This window comes from Ammospiza caudacuta, chromosome Z (genome assembly GCF_027887145.1).
Source record: "Ammospiza caudacuta isolate bAmmCau1 chromosome Z, bAmmCau1.pri, whole genome shotgun sequence".
Lineage (NCBI taxonomy): Eukaryota > Metazoa > Chordata > Aves > Passeriformes > Passerellidae > Ammospiza > Ammospiza caudacuta.
This window is the reverse complement of record NC_080632.1, coordinates 35,198,253-35,221,206: the sequence shown is the minus strand read 5'-3', so window position 1 is coordinate 35,221,206 and position 22,954 is coordinate 35,198,253. Positions and strand designations below refer to the sequence as shown.

The 22,954-nt window shown below is 41.7% G+C and overlaps 1 protein-coding gene across 4 annotated transcripts; it reads right to left on the bottom strand.

The window, feature by feature from the left end:
• Positions 1-309: 309 nt before the first annotated feature.
• Positions 310-14,007, bottom strand: PLIN2 (perilipin 2). 4 transcript variants are annotated; one of them, XM_058823457.1, is made up of 9 exons: positions 13,884-14,007; positions 11,781-11,837; positions 11,505-11,700; positions 10,783-10,865; positions 9,987-10,268; positions 9,471-9,659; positions 8,577-8,711; positions 7,639-7,929; positions 310-1,514 (listed from the first exon to the last, which is right to left on the bottom strand). In XM_058823457.1, exons 2-9 carry the CDS (start codon positions 11,808-11,810, stop codon positions 1,380-1,382), a joined length of 1,341 nt encoding a protein of 446 aa, XP_058679440.1. In that variant the 5' UTR covers positions 11,811-11,837; positions 13,884-14,007; the 3' UTR covers positions 310-1,379. The 4 variants fall into 4 exon arrangements, with proteins under 4 accessions (XP_058679440.1, XP_058679442.1, XP_058679441.1 ...); XM_058823459.1 differs by lacking the exon at positions 8,577-8,711; XM_058823458.1 differs by lacking the exon at positions 310-1,514 and having other exon boundaries at positions 6,668-7,929.
• Between the last annotated feature and the right edge of the window lie 8,947 nt (positions 14,008-22,954).

Sequence of the window (22,954 nt, the reverse complement as noted above, 5' to 3'; positions counted from 1 at the left end):
TGGGAGGTGTAGTCCGGGTGCCGGTATCCCTCCAGAGGGCCCTTCGTTTTTTGTAATCGGATTGCAGAATTTACGCGTGGGGGAAAAAAACCCCACCAAACCAAAACAAACAAAAACCCCCAAACCAAAATGAAACAAACCAAAAACCCAAACAAAACCTCCCAAAACCAAAACAAAACAAAAAACCAATAAAACGAAAATAATAATAATAAAAAACCCACAAAAAAGCAACACAAAATAACCCCTAACCCTAACAAGAAAAACTCGCACCGACAAGCGTGCTGTGCGGTTCAAACTTTTATTCCAAGGCATTTCAGCAGGCAGACTTGCAGGCCCTCACAAGACCAGGCGTCCCAGGCTGAGGGCGCAGCAGGCCCGCGGCCGCAGAGAGCGGCGCTCGGCCGCAGCTCCCGGCGCGGCGCTGCAGGCACACGGCCCACGCGGACAGGTCGGCCTGGTCCTCGGAAAGAAATGTCAACAAGTCCGCCTCCAGTCCCATTACCCCTCTCCCCAACTCCTCGAGAAGTTACTGTGTGCGAGCAAATGCAGACTCACCAGCCCTTAGCAAATAACTGATTGAGATTTTATTACAACACTTTTTTAAAAATAATTGTCGCCAGAACTCTTAAATTCAATTCCCTCTTTTTTCCCAAATTTTCTTTTGTCTGAAATCTTTATGTCTTTACTCTCTTGCTTTCCTTTCTTTTTACAATCTATTCCCCTTTCTTATTTAAATGCTATTCTTATACCCAAAACACTTTAATATTGAAGCATTTACTCCCTTTAGTCTCAGGCGCCACAATTGATAGCATCACAATGGCCATAATATTTGCACACAGAAGGCATGTGGAAAGAAAGGAAGTCCTTTAGTGCATAAAGCACTCTTGCCAGAGGAAAGCTCTAAGCATCTAAGCTCTGTAGGTGCAGAGCCTAACAAAAGAACCTGAGAAAGACAGTCTCTTACCCCTTCCAGCAGCAAAGAGGTAGATGGAGTACTGCTTTCCACATAGACTGAAAGTGGGCAAATCCTCATCAACTCCTTTTGTTGGCAGCCCTGTATGCAAAGCACTGGGGTGTTCTCATGGCTGCTACCAGCAGGAGAACAAATCATCAATAAAAATCAGATTAGTTGGATATATTGATTAGGCTACACCTGGCTTGTAGAACTGGAGCCTGACACCCGTGCTAACCAATTAACGTAGCATGCATTCCTTACATTGAAAAACCCAGATTTTTGATGCAGCTAAGTGAAACAGTACTGATTTTTAAAAAAAGTATCCCCATAATCCCTAAACTAGGCAGGTTCATCTTTAAAAAGGACAAATCTAAATCAAACATGGCAAAGGTACATTGTATCAAAAAGACATTTTTATGCTTCTCTATTCAGCTCTTTGCCCTGTAGTGTAAGGACCATTTGTGCGTGAAAAATCCTGTTGATCCTCTTCATCCAAATCCAAAATGTCTGGGACATCATCTGACTCTGAAGACAGGTCTGTAATAGCGAAATCTGGAACCTGTGTAGGAATGAAATTTCAATCAATTCAAAAGTAAAACTAAAAAAATTTGTGCAGTACTCCTTCACTGAAGACAGGACACAAAGGTGCTCATCATTTCTAGAAATCAGACCAAACATCCTGATTACAGAGTGAAATATGGTCAGACACAAAGGCAACAGGAACCATTAAGACAAATCAAATACTACACAAGATGGAAAGCAGTTGCTCAGAAGGTCAGATTTTATAGTAGAGATGGAAAAGAGCTGAAGGTAGTAGACTGAATTTAGTGAAACTAGTGACTGGAAACTTAAGAAAGGAGGTTTTCAAACTAATGTTGCCTTTCTTCTTTTCACCAAAGCAATGGACAAGTTATCTGCCCTGAGGATATTGGTACAGATTGATACTGTGTTGCTCTGCCTGCCTACTACATCAGACCTTTTCTGATGAACCAAACTTGGAACTGCAGTCTCACTTTGGCCTCTGTTTTAACTGCATGAATAGTATTCTGTACTGCTAAGCAGCATAGGGTTTCAGGAATTGCCAGAAAGACATTCGTGGATACATGGATGTTAACAGACTTCTAAAAATGCTGGCTAAGACACTTAGGAGCTTAAGTCCCAACCCTTAAGTCCCCTTAGTAGGACTTGGACTACTTAGGCACTTCTGAAAAATGGGATAAAATTAAGTAATTTACTCATAAGTTTTTTGCCCCAACTGAAAAATACTCACATCTGTAATATGGTTAATGGTCAGTTTTAATGTTGGTGATATGATGTACTTGGAACAGGCACAGTATCAGCAAATAACTACTGCTGCATTTTGAGAGGACCTTGGTTCTGCATCTTCAAAGCAACAGCAGCTTGTAAGCATTTCTGTAACTTAAGCTCAGCACTGACTGAAGAGACATTTTAATGCATTCTCTAACTGCTAAACATTTTATGACTTACTTTAATGAAAGACAGTAAGCAAGAAAAATCTATGCTTTGCCTGCTGTGATGACAGGTCAGAAAGGCAGACAATGTATCAAATAAAGGGACTATTATTTCAGCTACCAGGTTGTACACAACACAGAAGCACTGCACAGTAATTTACTGGTCTTACGGAATAGGTTGTCATTGTACACCAGGGATCTTTGAAATACTAATTTTTTATTAAAACTGATCTTTAGAAGAATTTAAGCAGCATGTGACTAATCAGGCATTGTTATGAATACCATGAAATGTATATACCACTTTGGGAACTTAAGCTTGATCAAAATAAGATCAGTAATTTTTGTTTCCCAAAAGATCAAAAAGGCACTAGGAATGCAGGAAACACGTCTTTCTACCAGCAAAGATTATCTTGCAGCTTTTTACTTATGGCAGTTTTCCTAAAATTCTCATTACCGTGCTTGGACAAGGCAACAGACTTCTCCATTACCAGCACATGATCTTGTATTTCATACAGCAGCACAGATAGAGATATCCTAAAAAGACTATCCATAGTCCATATGGATAGTTTTATGTATTATATGCATACGTGCCCAAATGAACAGTTTTATGTATTTACACTGACCAGGACACAGCCACGTCCACTAAGTGTGTCTGACCAGTAAGAATTTTCTCTATCATTCATTTAATTGGTTTTTATTACTTACATCCATTTTGTTCTTAGTGACAACAGAAATATTGCCCAAATTTAAGTTTCTGCGTTCTTCATCTCCTTTATGCATGCAGCAGAAGAACCCGATTCCTTTAATGTAAGATTTTGATAGCCATGAGAGAACTTCAAATTGGAGTACATCTCTGAGTAAAACCGACTGGATGTCAGTATGACTCACTTCAGTTTTGACCATGCTAAATTATATTGGAATATATCTGTACCAGTCTAACTAAAACAATGCAAAGCCCTTGGTGTTATGGAATTCCTTATGTAAAAGATCTTTACTTTCAGTTGACTCACTGTTTTCTTTCAACTTCCTATCAATTACTGAATAAAAAAGACTAGATAAAACTCTTCTTCATGCCATTTCTCTGTATGATTCAGTAAACCATTTACAAAGATATAATACTTGCAAAATCCCTACATAGAACAGTGCAAAAAAATACTATGGCGTTTTGCTGTCTTCATATACACATGTTGATGTCAATACTAAAAGCTTCAATCTGTTTGGTTGGGTTTTTTTGGGCTAAGTTTTTAGAACTGAGCCACTAGCATTTTGACACAGTGTCCTCATTTTGTGAGCTTTCAGAACAAGCGCTTATTTTTAGTCATCAAGAGACTGTATTATCCAAAAGAAATAAAATTGCCATGAATTGGCAATAAACAAATGTCAATTTATTTAACAAAACATTGTGCATAATACCTCCAGCAATCTGCTGCATGTAAGACTCTCTGATCATGCAAACTACTAACCAAGCATGCTTAAAAATAAGTTTGGTTCCATTTCATCTTTTTGAGGGTTTAATAAAGCCTTTTCGTGGTAGTTACTGCTTTTTTTAAATAATGAGAAATGTTCCCAAATCCTTTCACCTATTTTACTAGCTATAAAATATTACCCTAAGTTGAATTCTGGAAAAGATCATTGCAAAAATATTAATCTTGAAGAATAGGAGACATTTCCAAATCTTTACACCTTTCTTTAGATTCAGGCAAACTAACTGCATCTCCAGGCCTTATACAAATCTTATAATTTGGCTTTGACCAATGATATAAATATGTTTGCAAAACTTGTATACCACATGGAGCTATTTACAAATGCTTATATTAAAAGCTTTTCTAAAAAACAATTATCAGCAATGATAGAATAATAGTTCTCTCTTAAAATGCACCTGGGAAGAGGAAATGTCAACTAGCATGAACAATTTTTGAGTGATCTCCAAAAGAGAAAAAGTAATTTTCTGAATTCTATATAAATCCTAAATAACTTTACATGTGATAATGATCTTAATATCAGGTTAGTATTCTAACCTTTACCATCCCAAGTTTTGTGTGACTAGAAGCTTTTGACATTCTTCCATTTAATCTAGTTTACCTGCCTTGTTGAAAATAGTTGAATCTACTTCCTGTAATTTTCAACACATCTGGTCCTACCTTTTTTAAAAGGTTCCAGAGAAACCTCAGTTTTCTAGCTCAAGCTATGTTCTCAAATATGATTTTGACTAAGAGGAAGCAATCTTTTGTGCAGTGCAGCTGAGCTGTTCAATACATACAGTTTAAGAGAAACATGTAAGTTGGCCGTATCTCAGCTTTCCCTTCTTTTATTTTTGTGGAAACACATCAGCTTCAGTCAAAAACAGTGGCAAAAAGACAAGGCTTTGGAAGGCATCATTCTTGCCTCCACTGGATATGTTAATAGTCCCTTTCTCTAGCTGCACTAGAGAAAAATCCTAAGTTCTGTCTGTAGAGCTGCAGTTAGACTGGAGTGTGGAATATGTTATACTAAATCACCTGCAATAAGATACCCATGCAAGTACAGTTGCAAATCAGTTTAAATATTCAATGCTGTCCTTATTAGCAGAATCTAATAATCTTAATGACAGAATTTTATAATATTTAAAAAATCAGTAGCAGCAAATACCCATCTCTTCCACTAGGGAAGAGCTCCTAATTCCAATGGGGGTCGGAGGGTTGTGTTTCTGTGCATAGAAACTTTAAAACATTTGCAGAGTGGGCAGCATCCTACAAAACAAGCACCTATCACAACAACATCCTTGATTTCCACTTCATCTGCTTGCTGAGATTTAGTAAAGATGGACAGCCATGCAAGAATACAAACCAGCAACACAAGACAGAATAGACACAAGGTACTGCTCCTGCATTAATGCTAGATGATGCTGTTTATTTCTCAGTCCTTAAAAGACATTGAAAAGTTTGAATATTTTATTTGACTGATCACATCAGGATGAAATCCCAGAGCAACTAGACTCTAAAACACACATAGAAGAATGGGAATTCCCTTCTTTGAACAGCCCACTACTCCCACAACTAATTAGTTCCATTCCGTTTCTGAGCAATCTATAATAGTGGATTCACTCCACAAGTATTATTGCAAATGGCGATAAAAAGGATATTCTTGCTGGACCTCTGCAATAGTAAACTTAAATTAATTCCTGAAAGCGCTATGTCTCCAATAGTCTTAAGTCAGGCCCTAGCTGGAAAGGAGTCTCATCATCTCATGTTTATTTCATGTTAAACACTGCCCTTATATAAAGGGAGTATTAAAACCTGTAAGCTACAGAATCTTTACCTGCAATCCCGTTTTGCTACAGTTTCATTTAATACTGTGCTTAAAACAATCTTCCTTACACTTGTAGGCCAAGCCCGACCCAACAGATAACCCTCTCATATTAAACAGCTGGACAACATGTAATCTGCTTTAGTGCCTACATCAAACCACGTGGAGATATTTGTTCCATGTAGCAATGTGTGACTATGTGGTAAGTTTTCTTTGAACTGTGTTTTTGCCTCACTCTTTGGTGACTTCTTTGAAAATGGTGGCTGGCATTGCTACACTAGATGATTGCGACCCAAAGTTGTATAGGGCATGCATCAAGGAAAAGGATACAACTTACCTGGACAGCCCTAACCCAAGAAAGCTTATTTCTTAGTAACTACTTCTCTTCCAGTGGAGGTGTTCACAGGACTTAGTGAGAACAATTCCACTGAATAACTGAGCATTAACATACATCTGTCATTCAAGTTCAAGAGGAAAAGAAAGTTAAAATGGTGATGCAGCTGAGAAGTAAACACTGCTTATAGGGAGTCAGAAGACAAAGCAGGTAGATGGCCAAGTCAAGCACATACAACACCTACTGTGAAGGGTTGAGAGGGTTCTTTTGTCCATATCTGTTTTCAATATTAAAACATCCAGCAGCTCACAGCTTAGGTCATCTTTAAAGGTGACAACAGCAAGGATCAGCAAAAGCAGTAGTAAAGCTAAGACTCAAAGGGTTGATACACAGAAATTCAACAGCAAGGAAATGCTGCAGCAGTATCTTATCTATCCATCAATACATACGCAAACATTTTCAATGCACATCTACATTGTTTGCATGTCAAACTTGCTTTCTGCTGGACCCAGTTTGAGAGAGACACAGAAGAGCAAGTTAGATTGTTTTAAAACAAAGGAGACAGGCTTTGACTACTAAAGCATTTATTACTAACATACAAAAATGAGTTACAAAGCAATAGCTACAAAAACACACAACAGCAGGCACTTTGGTACAAACAGCATGAATCTTTTGTTTATACTGTATATTAAAAAGCGTGTTGATAATTATTTGGTCAGTCACTGGAACAGTGTTCATGGAGCATCTAGATGATGCTCTTAACCATATGGTTTAGTTTTCAGTTAGTCCTGCATGGAGCAGGAGTCAAACTTGTTGATGCTTATTGGTCCATTCCAGCTTGAGATAATCTATGATTCTGTGGTCATGTTAATGTGTAATACAATAATGAAATTTGTACAGTTAATGTTAACACTGCCACAGCATTTTACTCCAGCTGACTCATTCAGAAACCCCACTTTCAGCTTTGGCATTCTGCACTCACAGAACTTTTGTCAGGAATGATGTAGCAATAGAATTTGAAAGTCAGATGCATATTTATCAAATGTGGGATCTGCAGTGAACACAGCATTCAAGTGTACATAGCTAGACCGTAGATGCATTAATGCATTTCACAGTATGTAAAGCTTTTATATCTTTCTGGTAGAGATTAGGCAACAAAATCAAAGGCCTTCAGCTATGGTGGGTTTCATTTAGACTAATGGTATTTATACCACTGAAGCACAATGAGGTGCTTGACAGACTAATAGGGCATCTTGACAACTGTCAGCTGCCAATACTTCGGCACTTGAATCTCTTTTAAGAGTGGCTTAACTACACAGGACAATGCAACCCATGTGCAAGTGTCCTGGCCTCTAGAATCCCCTATTCCTGTATTTATGAATTGTTCACCAAAAAAATGGTGAAAATGGATTTTTTTGCCAGCTACACTTAGTAAGGCCACTCATTTGGTCAGTCAGCAGAGTACATGTGTGCTATGCAGCTTGTTCAGTAGTGTGTTCAGGCTGTTTGTCTTTTTGGCTGGAACTTTCCTCCCCTTCACCTTTGCTTTCAGCATGCTGAATGCCAGGCAGTTGTAGGTAAAAGGGACCTACCAGCCAGTTGAGCGGTGTGTTGTTAACAAGATAATCCATCACATCATCCAGGGACTCCTTCATTTTCTTCAGCTGTCCTTTGCTAGCTGCAATGAAGCTGTCTGATAATTCTTGGAAAGAGGATGCTGACCGAAAGCTCTGGTAGACATCACCTGCCATTGACCCAACACTGTAAACCTGATCCTGTACATTCTGTGGCAGCCCCTGAAGGCTTGAGACCAGTGTGAGGCAGGTGGTCTGAAGCTGCTGAGTGAGGCTCTGTGCAATAGCTAGAGTTCTTGACTCAATGTGCTAGAAAGAACAAGCACAACAGCAAATTAGTGTCTTTTTATGACTGTAGCAGTTTTATGTTGGTCAAGATACATAAAGAAGCAAAGTAAAGTGGATAAAGGTGACATAAAGCTACAGCAGATAATAAACCAGGTTTTTAATCTGAAGCATCAAAGACTTAGAAGTACTTGATATTTCTTCAACACTCAAGTACTTCGTGAAAAGAAACTGATAGCTTCTACCCAGCGACAGTCAAGCAGACTCTCATTTCAACTCTGGATAACAAGTCACAGCAGGTAATTCTAATCAATGAGCTATCCCTGAAAGCTATGTGTAGGACTGAGTGGGTCTGTGGCTAAGACTGCTGACAAATCATTATTTCTGGTCTGGACACATCACATAATTGTTTCTAACTAATCTACATACAGATATTCCAATATGAGTTTTCATGCTAAATAGGATAAGCATTCTCGAGAGAGGAGAATGAACCTGAGTGTTTGCAGCAAGTAGACCCATTTAAAGAGTTCAAGACCCCTACTTCTCAGAAGTCAGCTGTCCTTAGCTTCAGCATGCAGCCTCTCTCTTGCACACTTTAGAGACTGTTAGTTTGCCATTACCTTGATGAGATAAAATATATTTATTTCTGGTGTACATTTACATCTATTTACCTCAGCACTACGCAGATCATCACCATCATTTTGGCCTGTATTTTTCTTCCATTCTACCCAGGACTGATAAAGCTTTTCCTGAGCACCAAGAAGTTTCTTATTGGCACTATTCACGTTCTTTCTGGCATACTCAATCTGAAATAGAGCCAAATAAGGAAGTAGAGCCAAGAATCCAAACAGTTCCTTTAGGGCTTCTCTACCCTGACTGTTTTGTATTCTCCTTTTAAAATACTTCAGAAATTCAGTATAAACAACTTTGCGCAGTGTAAGCATGTGCTTAGTCTCATCAAAGAATTGAAAACTGAAAGCAGTTTTAAGATGTTGTGTAGTGTTCCCCTCTGCCTTGACTATTTCCCCATCCCCCACTGGCATCCTACAGGAGGAACTGAAAGTGTACAGAAGGCCATGACTCTGTGTGCAGTTTGTCATGTACATAAAGATATTTGCTGGAATAAAGACTACTGAAGTACCAGAAATACTCAGAGATAAAAGCAGCAAGAATCCCAAATCCCAAAAGAATTTGAAATTTCACCAATAAAAAGGATTTAAAGGACTGACGTGTTTCTAAATTGCATGACACTTTCTTCACCGAATGAAGTATGTGCCAAAACCAGCACTACAAAACAGGCATAAATTTAAACACATCACTTCTGTTTCTGCAGTGCTTGCATCTACAAGCAATTGCTCATTAGTTCACAGCTTAGCCTGATTTAGAGCTCTCCTGAATGGTGACAAAAATCGCTTAATGGCAAATTCTTTGTATTTAATGTAATAATGTTCATGGATTTAGTCAGAGAGCAATCCCAGTTTTCCTGCAACTCTTTCAGCTATTTTCTTCACACTAAACCAAAGTGAACGTATGTTTTTTATGTATCAAGTGAAAGTTTGACTTACCAGACTAACAGTGTAGTGGAGCTGAGAGATTGTCTCCTGGCTTTTCTGTTTAGCATCTCTAACTTTGTTTAAGGCTTGTTGGTAGGCACGTGTGCGGACCTTTGAAGACAGGGATCCTAGTCTAACATAGTAGCTTGGCTTTTGGACTCCAACTTCAAAGCCTTCAACATTTGCAGCTTCTTTCTCTAGGTATGTAGAAAGGAAGCAAATCGATTACTAGAGGAAAAATTAAGAGGTCTGAGACAATTTCATCTGTCTAGTAACAGCTGAATACAGGGCTTGTTGAGTAGTCCTTTAGCAGCATGATTAGGCTGATAGACCACTTTAAAGAGAAATCCTTACTTTCATTCTGCTTCCTTGTGAAGATGCTGCTATTACAATCAGCAAGGTAAAAGACAGTTTGGGAGGCATGTGCCCCCCCTCCCCCACTATGAGAATGCAATATATGGATGATTGCTTGCTTCTCTCCAATATAAGCATTCCAACAAAATCAAACCTTCAAGTAGTCTTACCTAGTTCTGCTTCTGTAAGTGGAAGATACTGGTCTACAAGGGTCTCTGATTTTGTGAGAGCACTGTCCACACCACTGCTCACCATTTGCACCACACGACTTCCCAGGACAGTGTTAATGCTGCCACTGACAACTGACTTGGTCATTTCTACGCTGTCTTGTACTGCTTCCTTAGTCTTGCCCACAACTCCAGTGATCGTGTGAGCAACAGTTTCCTTGGCACCAGTCACAGTGGTTGTTACAGCTTCTCTGGCTCCAACAACTACATCCTTGGCATTGGCAACAACCTGCCGCAGGACATACATAGATTTACTAAAAAGTATTAACTGGTGAGAGCTACAGCATTTTAAGTCCAGGAAATAATAAATATATGCTAAAGCTTGTACAAGTATGGGTTATCTAGGAGAAAATGTGCCCTAAAAAATATGTACAAGAGAAAAAAAGAGCATGACTGCCACACAGCTTTTGAAGTTTTCAAAAACTTCAGTGAACGTAATCCAGGCACTTTGTGCGAGAAAGAGACAAAGACTCAAGTTTTAAAAGACACCCACCAGTGAACTGCACTCACAGAAAAATGTTGTCAAGTGGAGGACAATTTAAAATAATTTAAAAAACCAAAAAGCTTAATGGTCTCCCAAAGGCAACCAACAGTTCTACAGATCAATCCTTGACTTTCTCATTGCTTCCAAGCTGTGCTTCAGGCACAGCTTTTTGAAATGTATCTCCCCTGGGTTTTAGTGATAATAGAAAAGAAGTGTTTATGGTTCTTCTGCTTAGCATACATAAATGGAAAGAACTTACCTTGTCGGTGGGTTGATTCAGTATAGGCAGTCTCTCTTCAATTTTGTCTAGACCTATACAGGCATAGTTGTTGGCAACTACAACTATAAAAGAAATTACAAGAGTTGGCTTTAATTATTTTTCATCTAGTAAAAATCAAACTGAAAATTCCTCTTGAAAAAGAAGTCATGCAACACCCTTGAAGTAGTTTCCTCCTCTTCTAAGCAAAGCCAAAGAAAAAGGCAGATTTACAGTGCCAGAAAAAAAAATCCTCACTTGCAGGCAAAGAAAAGTCATCTGATAATTTACAAGCAACTGGCAGAAGCTGAAACACCTGTCCCTCTGCCATTCTATGAAACCAGGTTTCTGGTTACAACAGCCTTGTGACACAGCTTCCAAATTTAACCAGTTCTCAGTGTAAGAAAGCACAAGAGTAGCATATGAAACCAAGTGAAAGGTGAGGAAAGTGTTGAGCAAGAAACTGTGTAATCATCTCACATATAAAAGTCATCCATCAATTTAGTATTATGAAAGCTGGAATCTGCTTTCACTCTGGATTATTACCTTTTTTTTTTAAGTCTTATCAATGTTTAATCAGTTACACAACAAATCAGGCAACAGGTTCAGTCAGCTACGTGAAAGAGCATTCAAGACCAGCATGACCATGTTAAACCATAGGCACATCTGGATATAAAAAACAATCAGTTGAACTAAAGTTACCAACAGCTTCATCTTTGTCTTACTTTGTGGTTCCAGTTTCTGAATGATAGGCATAGCACTTGTCATGGCTACTGACGTAATCGTCTTCACTCCTTTCTCTGCTATCTCACACACTGACTTCAAATAAGGATAGTTATCCTTTGTGGTGATGTAAGCTGTGGACACCATATCATAGGTGGAGCTCACCAAAGGAAGGTTGGCAACCCTCGATACAATGTTCTGTTTTAAAAGAGAAAGGTGTTAGTTGACTCCTATTTTATGATCTAGACAAGGAAATTATGGGAGTAACTCAGACATACCTGCTGTGGATCAATTGCTGCCAATGCCATTTTTTCAGGTCTTGAACCTCACACAGCCTGTGAAAGAAGCATATATGAGCTATGGCATCATATCTGCTTCATCTAAGCACCAAACTTTGAAACCAACAACCTTCTTGTGATCCACCCCATTTACTGGGATCAGGATGTTCACGTTTCATGCATACAGGAATTAGATTCCATTGTAATAATTTATAAACCCAAAACTTGGTTTAGGTAATGCAAGTACAGCATATGCATGAGACAGGCTTTAAGGTACAGCAGTTAATTGATGAATAACCGAGCAGTTGGATCATTTTTTCTAGAAGAATTAAGACAGACTTATCTGTTGAGCCATGACAAAAAAAGCCAGCCCGCAAGTTACTGAAAATCTAGTTTAGAATGTTCAAGTCAGACAAAGAACCCCCCACCAATAGCTTTAATCAGATTAGATCTTTTAGGGAGCCCACCTAAGGCTCACTCTGTTCTGCTTGCTAAGGAGTTAGCATTCCTGTGATACGGAGGGCATCGGATTTCCCTACTGCAGAAAATAAATCTCCCTTATGCTAATTTAGACTAAATTATTACATGTTCCCCACTGAAACAAACTGAAAACGTTGATCATTCAACAAATCTACAGTACTCAACATTCATTCCAACATGTATTCATATGGAGAAAATACTAACAGCTGTCCCCACAAGAACACTATAGAGTGGCAGGGTATTGCAGTACTACATAAGGAGAACACACTGAAGCACACTGTCATCCTATGGACACAGGTAGGCTGAACTGAATCTGCAAAAAGCACCTTTTCCATTAATGATTTCAATAATGCTGAAGTTCCAGAAGAATCTGCATGAATGAAGGCAACAAAAAGGTAAACTAGGAGTCCATCCTCAAAAAGGTTATGCTTTACAAGGTTTGCCACATTCGGTTTGCTAGGTTTGTCAAAGAGCCAACAGCAGTTTTCTGTCTCATATGTATGACAGCAAAAAAGGAACATGTTAATATTCTATCTGAGGTAAATAATTACATAATGGGCAACAAGGACAAAGGCATCCTGTTAACATCTTGCAGGAATATTTGCACATATTAACATACGTGTGCAATAACGTAACGCTGGTAATGAGATTAACCACTGTACATGGAACACACAAGGAAAACAAGTAGTACTCAATGGTTATGGTAGTAACAAAGACGTTCTCATTTAACTTAACGGTATTTAAATACCTGTTGGAACGTGCTATGTTTTTCACACAGCATTACAAATCAGATCACTAGAAGTACAACTGTGTTTCACCATGAACTGCAATGCATGCTACAGAACAGGTAAATACTCTAATGCCACAGAATCTGGACTCTGAAGGAAGAAGTGCAGTTACTTTAAGGATTATTTAATATTCGTTGTGTGTCTCATAAAATCAATCACACAGGGCACGCATTTGAATTTTAGTCAATAAACCAGTCCAGTTAGCCTGTGAAGTTATTCCTGCTCCTAAAGACAAGGAAGATAACTAGGATCTCGCACGCTTTCAGAGATCCCCTGAATAAGTTCAGCCCTAGCAAGAGTCAATCCATCCTCTGGAGTAGGTGAGTGAGACGCCTGGAATCCAAGGCCAAGCATATTTCAGAGATGGCAAGAGTTTCTGGAGAGGAAAGCACACATGCTACATCACAAACTTCATTCCTATTCTCCCCCTCCCTACGGAAGGAAGTGCGAGAAAGCAGCGCGATGAGCCACGCACAACAGCCGCGGCGCCTGCTCTGGCTCGCCGCGGTACCCAAGGCAGGAAAGCGCACCGCTTTCCCAAGCGCCCTCACGGGCCGCTTCCGGGATGGGGCATTCCAACGCCGCTCCCGGGGGCGGACGAGGCTCTCAGGACTTTCTGGTCCCGGCAGAACCTCGGCCAGCGCACCGAAGCACGGGGGGCCGCGGGGCGGGGGCAGCGGGGACGGCCCGGCGGTCAGAGCTGCACCCGCGGCCGCGCCCCCGCCCGTTCCGCTCCGCGCCACCATATTGCGGAGTCAGCCCCGCGGGGCGGGGCGGGCCGGCGCCGCCGCGGCCGCCGACAGCCGCGCCGGAGCACCGGGCCGGCCGTACTCACCCGGGAGGAGGAGCCGGAGCCGCCGCCGACAGGAGCACGGGCAGGGTCGCGAGCACGGGCGCCGCCGCCGCCGCTGAGTGGGGAGCGCCGCGCTGGCCCCGCTATTTATGGGGCGTCACCGCCGCCGCGCGTCAGCGCCGGCGCGGGGCGGGGCCGGGCGCGCAGCAGGCGCCGCGGCTGCGGTCAGCGGGAGGGCAGCGCCTGGCCGCCGCTCCTGCGCCGCCGCTCCTGCGCCGCCGCTCCGGCCGAGCACCGGGGCACCGACTGTGCTGAGCTGGGAGGGACTCAGGGGTCGTCGAGGCCAGCTACCGGCCCTGCACAGGGCAGCCCCACACGGCAGTACCGTGTGCCTGAGAGCACTGTGCCAAGCTTTCTTGAACTCTGGCACGCTAGTGCTGTGACCACTGTCCTGGGGAGCAGGGAACTTCCCTATTCCCGTGTCCAACCACCATAGGGGTAAAGAACCTTTTTCTAGTATTCAACCTAAACCTCCCCTGACAGCAGAGCAGAATAAGTCGAACAAACAAGAATTTTTCACTTACTTGAACAGATTTATTACACCTCTGCTAGCATACATACCAAACAATTAAACGCGCTCTGCTCTTTTCATTACATGGTTGTCATGTGAGAGCACTCTTTGTTTCTTTTCCTGGTCATGTGGCTTCTCAAATGTAAACCACTCAGCATACCACGGCTACCACAAAATTAAATAATACCCTTTGTCATGAGTGACTCTACTGGGAATTCTAGACTGTTCCAGGGATTTATTTACTAACAAGTAGCACCATTATTTGCAGTACAGAAACACCCAAGACTCTCACAGCCCAGTGACACATTCTGCCAGAATGCAGTAACTAGAGATAGTACCAACCCCTTGACAGTCCTTGGCAGGCTAAGAGTGTAGATTGTGGTCATATTTTTTCCACAACTAGGTGTACTTTATAAACTTGGATGGGCTTATCTGAAGTTTTGAAAATCTACAAATATGCCTCTTGAGAACATTGCCTTTGTTACAGAGGCAGTCAGGGAGAATGCAGGGGGAGGAAGGGGGAGAGGATGACATTACATCTTGGATTGACCAAATTCCTCAAATATCATAAACCAGGGAGAGCAGTGGTGTGGTCCATGTCAACACTGATGAAGGGGAAGGCAGAAGAGTATCAAGAAAAGCAGTAGTAACAGATAACACAAAAGCATGACACACCAGCCTTTCCTAAAAGAGGAAAGTAATAATATATATACCCTATATATAATATATACCCTATCCTTCTCTTTCATGAGGCAACGGCAGATGTTTAAAGTCACATAATGTATCTAAGAAGTTTCTTTCTTTCAAGAAGTAATTCACAGTAATTCAACCATCCAAGTCCATTTAATTAACATTTTAGAAAATAAGTCCACCTACAGATCCTTAACTGTAGGAATAAAGTTTAAAGATATTAGTTAATTGATCAGACAATAAATCTATCTATCTATCTATCTATCTATCTATCTATCTATCTATCTATCTATCTATCCTTTGGTGCATCTCTTTTAAACATACTTTAATGTCCTTCATGATACAGAACACCTCAGGTTTCAGCCACCTGTCTCTGTAACACAGCCCTGACAGAGATAGCAGCAATAGATAGCATGAGTCCCTCAGCTTTTCTTACCATCTTAGTTTAGCCAAGTGGAGGAGCTGCTGGAACACCAATGCCAGGCTCTAGCAGTGCTCAGGGAAGCCAGAGAGCATCCCTGCTGTGGCATCACTGGGCCAGGGGCTGGCAGCCCTGAGAAGCTGAAATGGTAGGATGTGGGATGCTGTAGGGAAGGCTGGGCAGGGACAGTGCGCCCTGTCCGTGCCATCAAGGCCCTGACCAACAGTTCCAGCAGGGGACAGGTACTTCCACTTGTCTTGAGACCATGTTATCAGCTGTTCCCTAACAAGGTGACAGAAAGGGGAGAGCAGTGCTAAGTCGGAAGGGACCTGAGTAGTCTACTAATATTCCTTTAGGAGCAGGTGTAGTCTAGTAGGTGGATGTAGGGCTGACTGACAGCTAGAGTGCTAGTGTATTAACCAGATCAGGTACAGGCATCTTCACCTGACCTTACAGCTGGTGGGTGGAGGGAAATCTTGGGAACTCAAAAAATGGGGGACTGAGAGCCCTTCCCATTTATTTTAAAGTCGTCATGCTTGCACATTGAGATAGCTAGCCATGACCTCTTCTCAGTCTTTAGGATGACTGTTCAAACAGTGAAGTGGTGTCATACTCCTAATCATGTAATGAGAAACTATCCAAAAACTATCTGCTTGGCCTGCAAACAGAGAGCAGAGAAGGGTGTCCCTTTGGAGCTGTCAATAAATTATGTCCACTCACAGCCTTAGGAAGCTAGCAGGCTTTGAAGGACTGCCTCCAGACAGCTTTTGAGGCTCTCAGTGGGGAGCTAGAGCCACAAGAAAACTGACATGCCGTCTTTGCCTCAACTTCTTGCCAGTAGCACAGGCACTGAAGTATTCCCAGCAGTCAGGAATGCTGCAGGGACACAAAGGAAAAAAAGGTGTTTATAGCTATGAAGCATGGATGGTTCTGGGTCCATAACATAAATAATCAATTCAATTCATTACACCCATTCATTTGACCTCGAAGATGTCTAATATTCAAAGAATATTTTTCTTTTATATGTTTAGAGATGTCATGTGAGATGCAAGTGATTCTAATGAACTAGGAGTCAATTTACTTGCATTGGACACCCTGAGAATGTTAATTGTCAAATAACACAATTATCAAAGAATGTTTTCTCTCAGCTTTCTCACTGTTCCCCTTTCTTTCCAGTCTCACAGTAATTAGTTTCTGGGCTTCGTAATCCTGTCTTGCACCATTCTGTCTTGGCACTGGCAACTAACTTCTTATGCACCTAAACTCTTTATTTGCCTCACTCCTTGGGTTTGAGATTAGGCCTTTTGTAAGTTCCTGTATGAAAAGCTTTCCCCTTGTCTTGATTAATCATGTCAATAGTTTTCCTGCTGTGACTCACTTAGTTTTCCTGTCTCCAGAAGAGGATATCAGATTTGTGAGGCCTGATCCTTGTTTTAAAAGTCCACGCTAATTGTACTTAGAAAGAATAGCATCCTTATTCTGCTCTGCCCAGAGTTGGAGACCTCCACCTATTGTTTCTGAGTAACACAACCTCCAGGTTTTCTTTATAACATGAAGAAATGTTATGTACTTTAACATTTTTTTCTGGAACGTCCTTATCTTTCAGTGTGTCTTATGTTTTGTTAGCTGTTCAAAGATCATTACCTCTTTCCTCTTCAGCTGTAACAGAGCTAACCTGACATCTGATTCAAAAGAGACTAACTGGGTCAAACTTAGTTCTCCTCTAAATACTTGAAGAAAGGCAAAAGCAAGCAACAGTATCATCAATTACAGGCAGACAGGCACTATAAACCCACTCCCACAACAGATGTTACGTGTTTAATTAAGACAGAAGAAGAAGGAACGGGACTAACTCGTGCTGGCTTGATAAGGACAGGGAGTCAATTATACATATTTACATATCATACAGGATTTTTTTTTTTAATTTGACTACAGTTCCTCTATAACCTTGCCAGATATCATCAGAAGGCTAGGCAGCAACCTGTTGTTATGGTGTCATGCTGCTCTTCGGAAAGATAACAGCAAGTCTCCATGTCTCATGTGACATATAAATCAGCCCATGTGTACCCTTTTAGTTTTCACCCTTTATGTAGTAAAACACACTAGATGAGGCCATGCTGCCAATAAAGCAGTCTATTTTAAAAGACAAATTATTTCATAATAACTTACCACCAGAAAGAAAAATGTCCTTGTTTGGCCATCATCTAGGTACCATCAGTTAAACAATACACCAAGTATTGCATTTATGTAACAAGATCCTGTAACTGTTTAATTGTATTTCATAAACAGTCAGGACATGTAGCTATGGATGAGGATTTTGTTGGTAGATACAAAATGCACAGGACAAAAATGTCCAGGCCTGTTCTAGAACTAAGTAACAATTATAGGACTATTAAAATAATGAATAACTAATTAAAATGTAACTCATAAAATATAGCTATTAAAACTATATTTGCTCTACTATAAGACATTCTCACCACAAAACCTGAGATACTTCATGTTATTCTCTACTTAAACCACATTCTTTTATAATGTTTTATCAACAAGCCACTTATAAGCAACTAATCTTTTCTTTTTATCTAGATCTGAGAGTTTCTTTTATTAAATTCCAAAAGATCTAGTTCCTTACTAGATGTATATTTATTCTTATATACTGCATAAGAATCTAAGATGAATGCACTACAAACATCCAAGCTTTCTCTACTTAGATTTCTTTGACTTGGTACAAAAAGAGGAAAGAGGGCCAGACAGTTGCTGGAAATCATTTTGGTGTGACTGACTTCCTGGGTTCCATTTTGATTTAGCTGCAAAAGATCCTGTGGCAAAAGCTTTTGGAGACAGAATCAAGTCTCATGTTTGGTAGTGTGGAAGACATTCTTCTTTTACAGCCCAAAGAAGCTTCCATGGAAGCCTTGCTGTTACTCCACCATGTTTGTGGAGGATACTCCTGATACTCTAAGTTTTCCACAAGCTCCTCACCTTAGTGGCTTTTTTTCCTTGAAAAAGGCTAAATGTCTCTCTCTTAGAAGCATTTTAGCATCCCTGGGTAGCACTGGGAATTGTCCTCTTGATAAGATCTTGCTCTTAATATGTGCAACTCATGCATGGAAATGTTCACATGTCCTGGTTAAGGCCCGCTTGGCTGTTTTGCCACAATCAATAAAAATTACTCATCTTTTTTGCAGTACAGAGTTCACCAACCTGATAAATCAAACACTATCTTAGACTATCAAATCAGGCTATTAGGTGCTTACTTAATGGTACTGCGCAATGCATGTACACAAGATTATGTATTCTGGTCAGTGGTTCAGGGGAATGAAAAGCAGCAGATAAAGGTTCAAAATCCACTGGTAACAATAAGGGTCTCCCCTAGATTCCATACTTGCTAAACACAAAATTGATGATCTGGAAGTTTCTATTGGTATGTTAGCATGCCATTTGTTTCAAATTCACCAGCTCCAGTAAGAAGCAGAGTTTAGGTATCCCATTTTATTAATAGGGACACATGGCTTCCTGTCAGACTGGAGTGAAATGCTGTGAAATCAGAGCTCATCAGTGTTGACCTACCATAAGTTACAGAATTTATAACTACTAACTCTGTTTCTCCATATAATCTCAAAAAATTCTTCACAGGGTTGCTGCTTACTTCTATTTAATTGCTTATTTCTGAATGCTGTTCTTGTAGTCAGAAACAGAGCCACTCACCCCCAGTGCTCAAAACCAGAAGTAAAGTGAACTTAAAAAAACAGGAATGTTAATGTAACTGGTTTTAGTTTCATAGCTACAATCTAGTAGCATTTTCTATCAAATTGGCAAGCCTGGGCTGGTAGCTAACATAGCCTTGAACAAGGGCAAATTTTCCTGAGTTCTAACAGGAGTTTCCAGATATTCAGTACCTCTGAAAGGCATGTCCAACTCATATTCAAAATAAAGTTGCCTGAGAAGCTGCATTCTAGTTCTCTTAGTGCTTCAATTTTCCCAAGTGTAAAATTAAAATTATGAGTTTGCTTTGTTATTAACAAATAAATATGAAATGCATTCAGTGATCTCCAGTCTTTGGGAAAGTTTTGATCTGTAGTCCTATATGTTTGTAACTAGATGATCTTTAAGGTCCCTTCTAACCCAAACTATACTATGATTCTGTGATTTTATGCTCTGGATCTAATCTAGCCCTCTTACAGTTTTATCTTACAACTGGAGGGGAAAAATATTACAGCGGCCTGAGTGGGTCGCTGCTGGTGAGAGAGAGACGGTGAATCTTATATCTTGATCAGAAGGCTGAATTTATTAATATATGATATAATACATTATAATTATACTAAAAAGAATATAGAGAGAGGTTTGCAGAGCTGCTAGCTAAGCTAAGAATAGATAGAAAAGAATCCACAACAAAGTTGTGTCCAGGGACTCAGTCCCCTGGCTTGCACTGATGATTGGCCCTTAATTATAAACATAGAAAATGAGCCAATCAAGGTGAATCCTATTGCATTCCACAGCAGCTGATAATAATTGTTTACCTTCTCTTCGGGGGCCTCTGGCTCCCGAAGACACAGAAATATGAAAGAAAAGGATTTCTGTGGAGAAATGTCTGCGACATCTCACCTTTCTAAATTGTATAAAAATAAAAGAAAAATGCTGATGTGGAATAAACAGGAAATTCCTTCACCTATAAAATATAGAATACTAATAATTCACTAAAACAATCCTACAGTATAAGAAAATTGCAAGAAACAATGCAAAGAGAATTCAAGTCCATGCAGCTGAGTTTCAGGAACAGTCCATCAGCTGAAGTTGTTTCTTTTGGACATCTGAGAGTCCTTTTTGGTCCTGAAACAGCATAATACAATTTTAAACAATTTGAAACAATTTGAACAATTTTTAGAATGTCCTTTTCTGGCCCTTCAGTGCTTCAGCACTTCAGAGCTGCTGCCCGCCTATTTTCAATCTTTTTTATTTAATTTTTTAATTTTTTTTTTTTTTTTTTTTTTTTTTTTTTTTTTTTTTTTTTTTTTTTTTTGATCGAAAAGCAAAAGAGCAGCTGCCGAGCAGAGCAATGCCAGAGAAGGAAAGGCCCTGGGGGCCCTGGCCCATACTGGACCAGGAACCCCAAAACTGGCTCACACAGGGGGACCCTGACCGGTAGGACAAACCAGAACCCCTAGAAACACAAGGAGGCCAAATGATGGCCCTGGCCCAGGAACCTCCTGAGCCCAGCATCCCAGGCCAAACCCATGAGGAAGGCTCTGCATTCCTGCTGCAGGCCTGAACCTATCTGCCAGCACAATGGCAGCACGGGCAGTGAGACGCTTCCTTTCCCCTAAACCACTGAGGCATGCCAGCAGCAGGGAAATAGAAGCTGCCCCGAGAATCTTCATCTCGGATCTGGGAATGTTTGTTTCCCACAGCATCACGGCACCACCCCCACTGGGCTGGGGACCAAAGGCAAAACTTTCGGGAGCCCCCTCCCCCTCGCCGCTAGGGCACAAGAGAGGCGGCGGCCTCCATGGGACAATCCCCAAAAAACCACCCCCCAAACCGCCGAGCTTGAAAGCCGGCAGCCGGACTGCCGCAAGAGTGAGCTGGCGGGCAGCCCCTGCTCCACTGAAGGAGAGACCAGCCTCCAGGGCGGCTGCTGGGACGTCCGGTGGAAGCAGCGGGGACGGAGCCGGAACCGGGGGGGGAACCGCGCTGAGCGTGGGATCAGCCGCGGGCTGCTTCGAGGGTCCCGCAGGTTCAACTCCGTTTTCTGCTGCTGACTCTGGGGTCTGCTGTGGAGGCGGCGGGGACACGCGGGAACACGCTGGTGCTGCGTCCTTGGGCTCTGAAAACGGCGGCGGGCACGGCACGGGCACCAGCGGAGCTGGGAGGAGCGGCGAAGCGTCGCCGTTGCTTAGCAACAGGTCAATTGGCGGAAGTGCTGTCTCTTCTGCCTTCTCCGACACAGGCTCTGGCGGGGGCAGGGAGACCGGTGCCACCGCGGGCGGGACCTCCTGGAGAGGCGGAGACGGGATCTCCTGGAGTGACAGCTCTAGCAGGGCCGTGGAGGAAACCTCGGAGACCGGTGCCGCCCCCGTTTCTGAAGGCGGAGTCTGAGAGGCCGGCGCTGGCTTGAGCGGCCACTCCCATCCCCCCGGAGAGAGAGAAGGGGGGAAAAGAGAAAACTCCATCTGAGCATGCTCCGGAGCAAGAGTAAAAAAAAACTTCTTCGCGCCGCGAAGTTTCGCCCCCCCCCGCCGCGAAGCAGGGGGGGGAAAAAAACCCAAAGTCGTCCCCCACCGGGTCTTCTGCCAAGGGCGGTGGAAACGGAGCCTGGCCATAACAGTTAGAGATCTGAAAACAAGCTGCTCTGCGTTTCAGGACTGGGAAAAGCTTTATAAATGCTGGGTAGATGGAAGGCAACACGCGTCCCTCCAGGTAGACGCACTGGATAATCGAGTCCATGCACTCCCAGACAAAAGCATCTAAAGCATACAGAATATCAGTAAAGAACCCAAAAAGCTTTGCCCATCGAAAGAATTCATAGATATCTGTTTTTGACAAAAAGAAACCGTCTTCCCTGCACCAATGTTTCCAGAGGGCTATTATTTTCTCCTCTGAAGGGGAGAATTGAATCTCTTCTGGCAAGGCATGGGTCTGCCATACAAACAGCCACAAGCTACGAAGGGCTGGTTCATCAGGGATAGAAAAGTGAACAGTACCTTTTGAAAGAGTCCAGCTTGCTCTGGCCAGCTCCACAGGTCTGCTGCTCTTTTCCATCATCTTTCCTGATGGTTTTCCAGAAGAAAGATTCTCTTTGTGGTCAGCCTTGGCTGTGAACTCTGTCCAAATCAGGATCTTCGGTTCTTCAGCTCCTGGCTTGAATCCACTTTCTGAGGTCGCTTCAAAGCAACCCTCAAATGCCACACATACAGGATTTTTACCCAGTGCAGCAATTTTGCTCCTCTGGTCTTATCAGATTAATTTTTGCTCTGACACGAGGGGTCACCAGATATTACAGCGGCCTGAGTGGGTCGCTGCTGGTGAGAGAGAGACGGTGAATCTTATATCTTGATCAGAAGGCTGAATTTATTAATATATGATATAATACATTATAATTATACTAAAAAGAATATAGAGAGAGGTTTTGCAGAGCTGCTAGCTAAGCTAAGAATAGATAGAAAAGAATCCACAACAAAGTTGTGTCCAGGGACTCAGTCCCCTGGCTTGCACTGATGATTGGCCCTTAATTATAAACATAGAAAATGAGCCAATCAAGGTGAATCCTATTGCATTCCACAGCAGCTGATAATAATTGTTTACCTTCTCTTCGGGGGCCTCTGGCTCCCGAAGACACAGAAATATGAAATAAAAGGATTTCTGTGGAGAAATGTCTGCGACAGAAAAAGTTTTCTTAATCTGAGTAAGAAAGTATTCTTTATCTGAACTAATTAA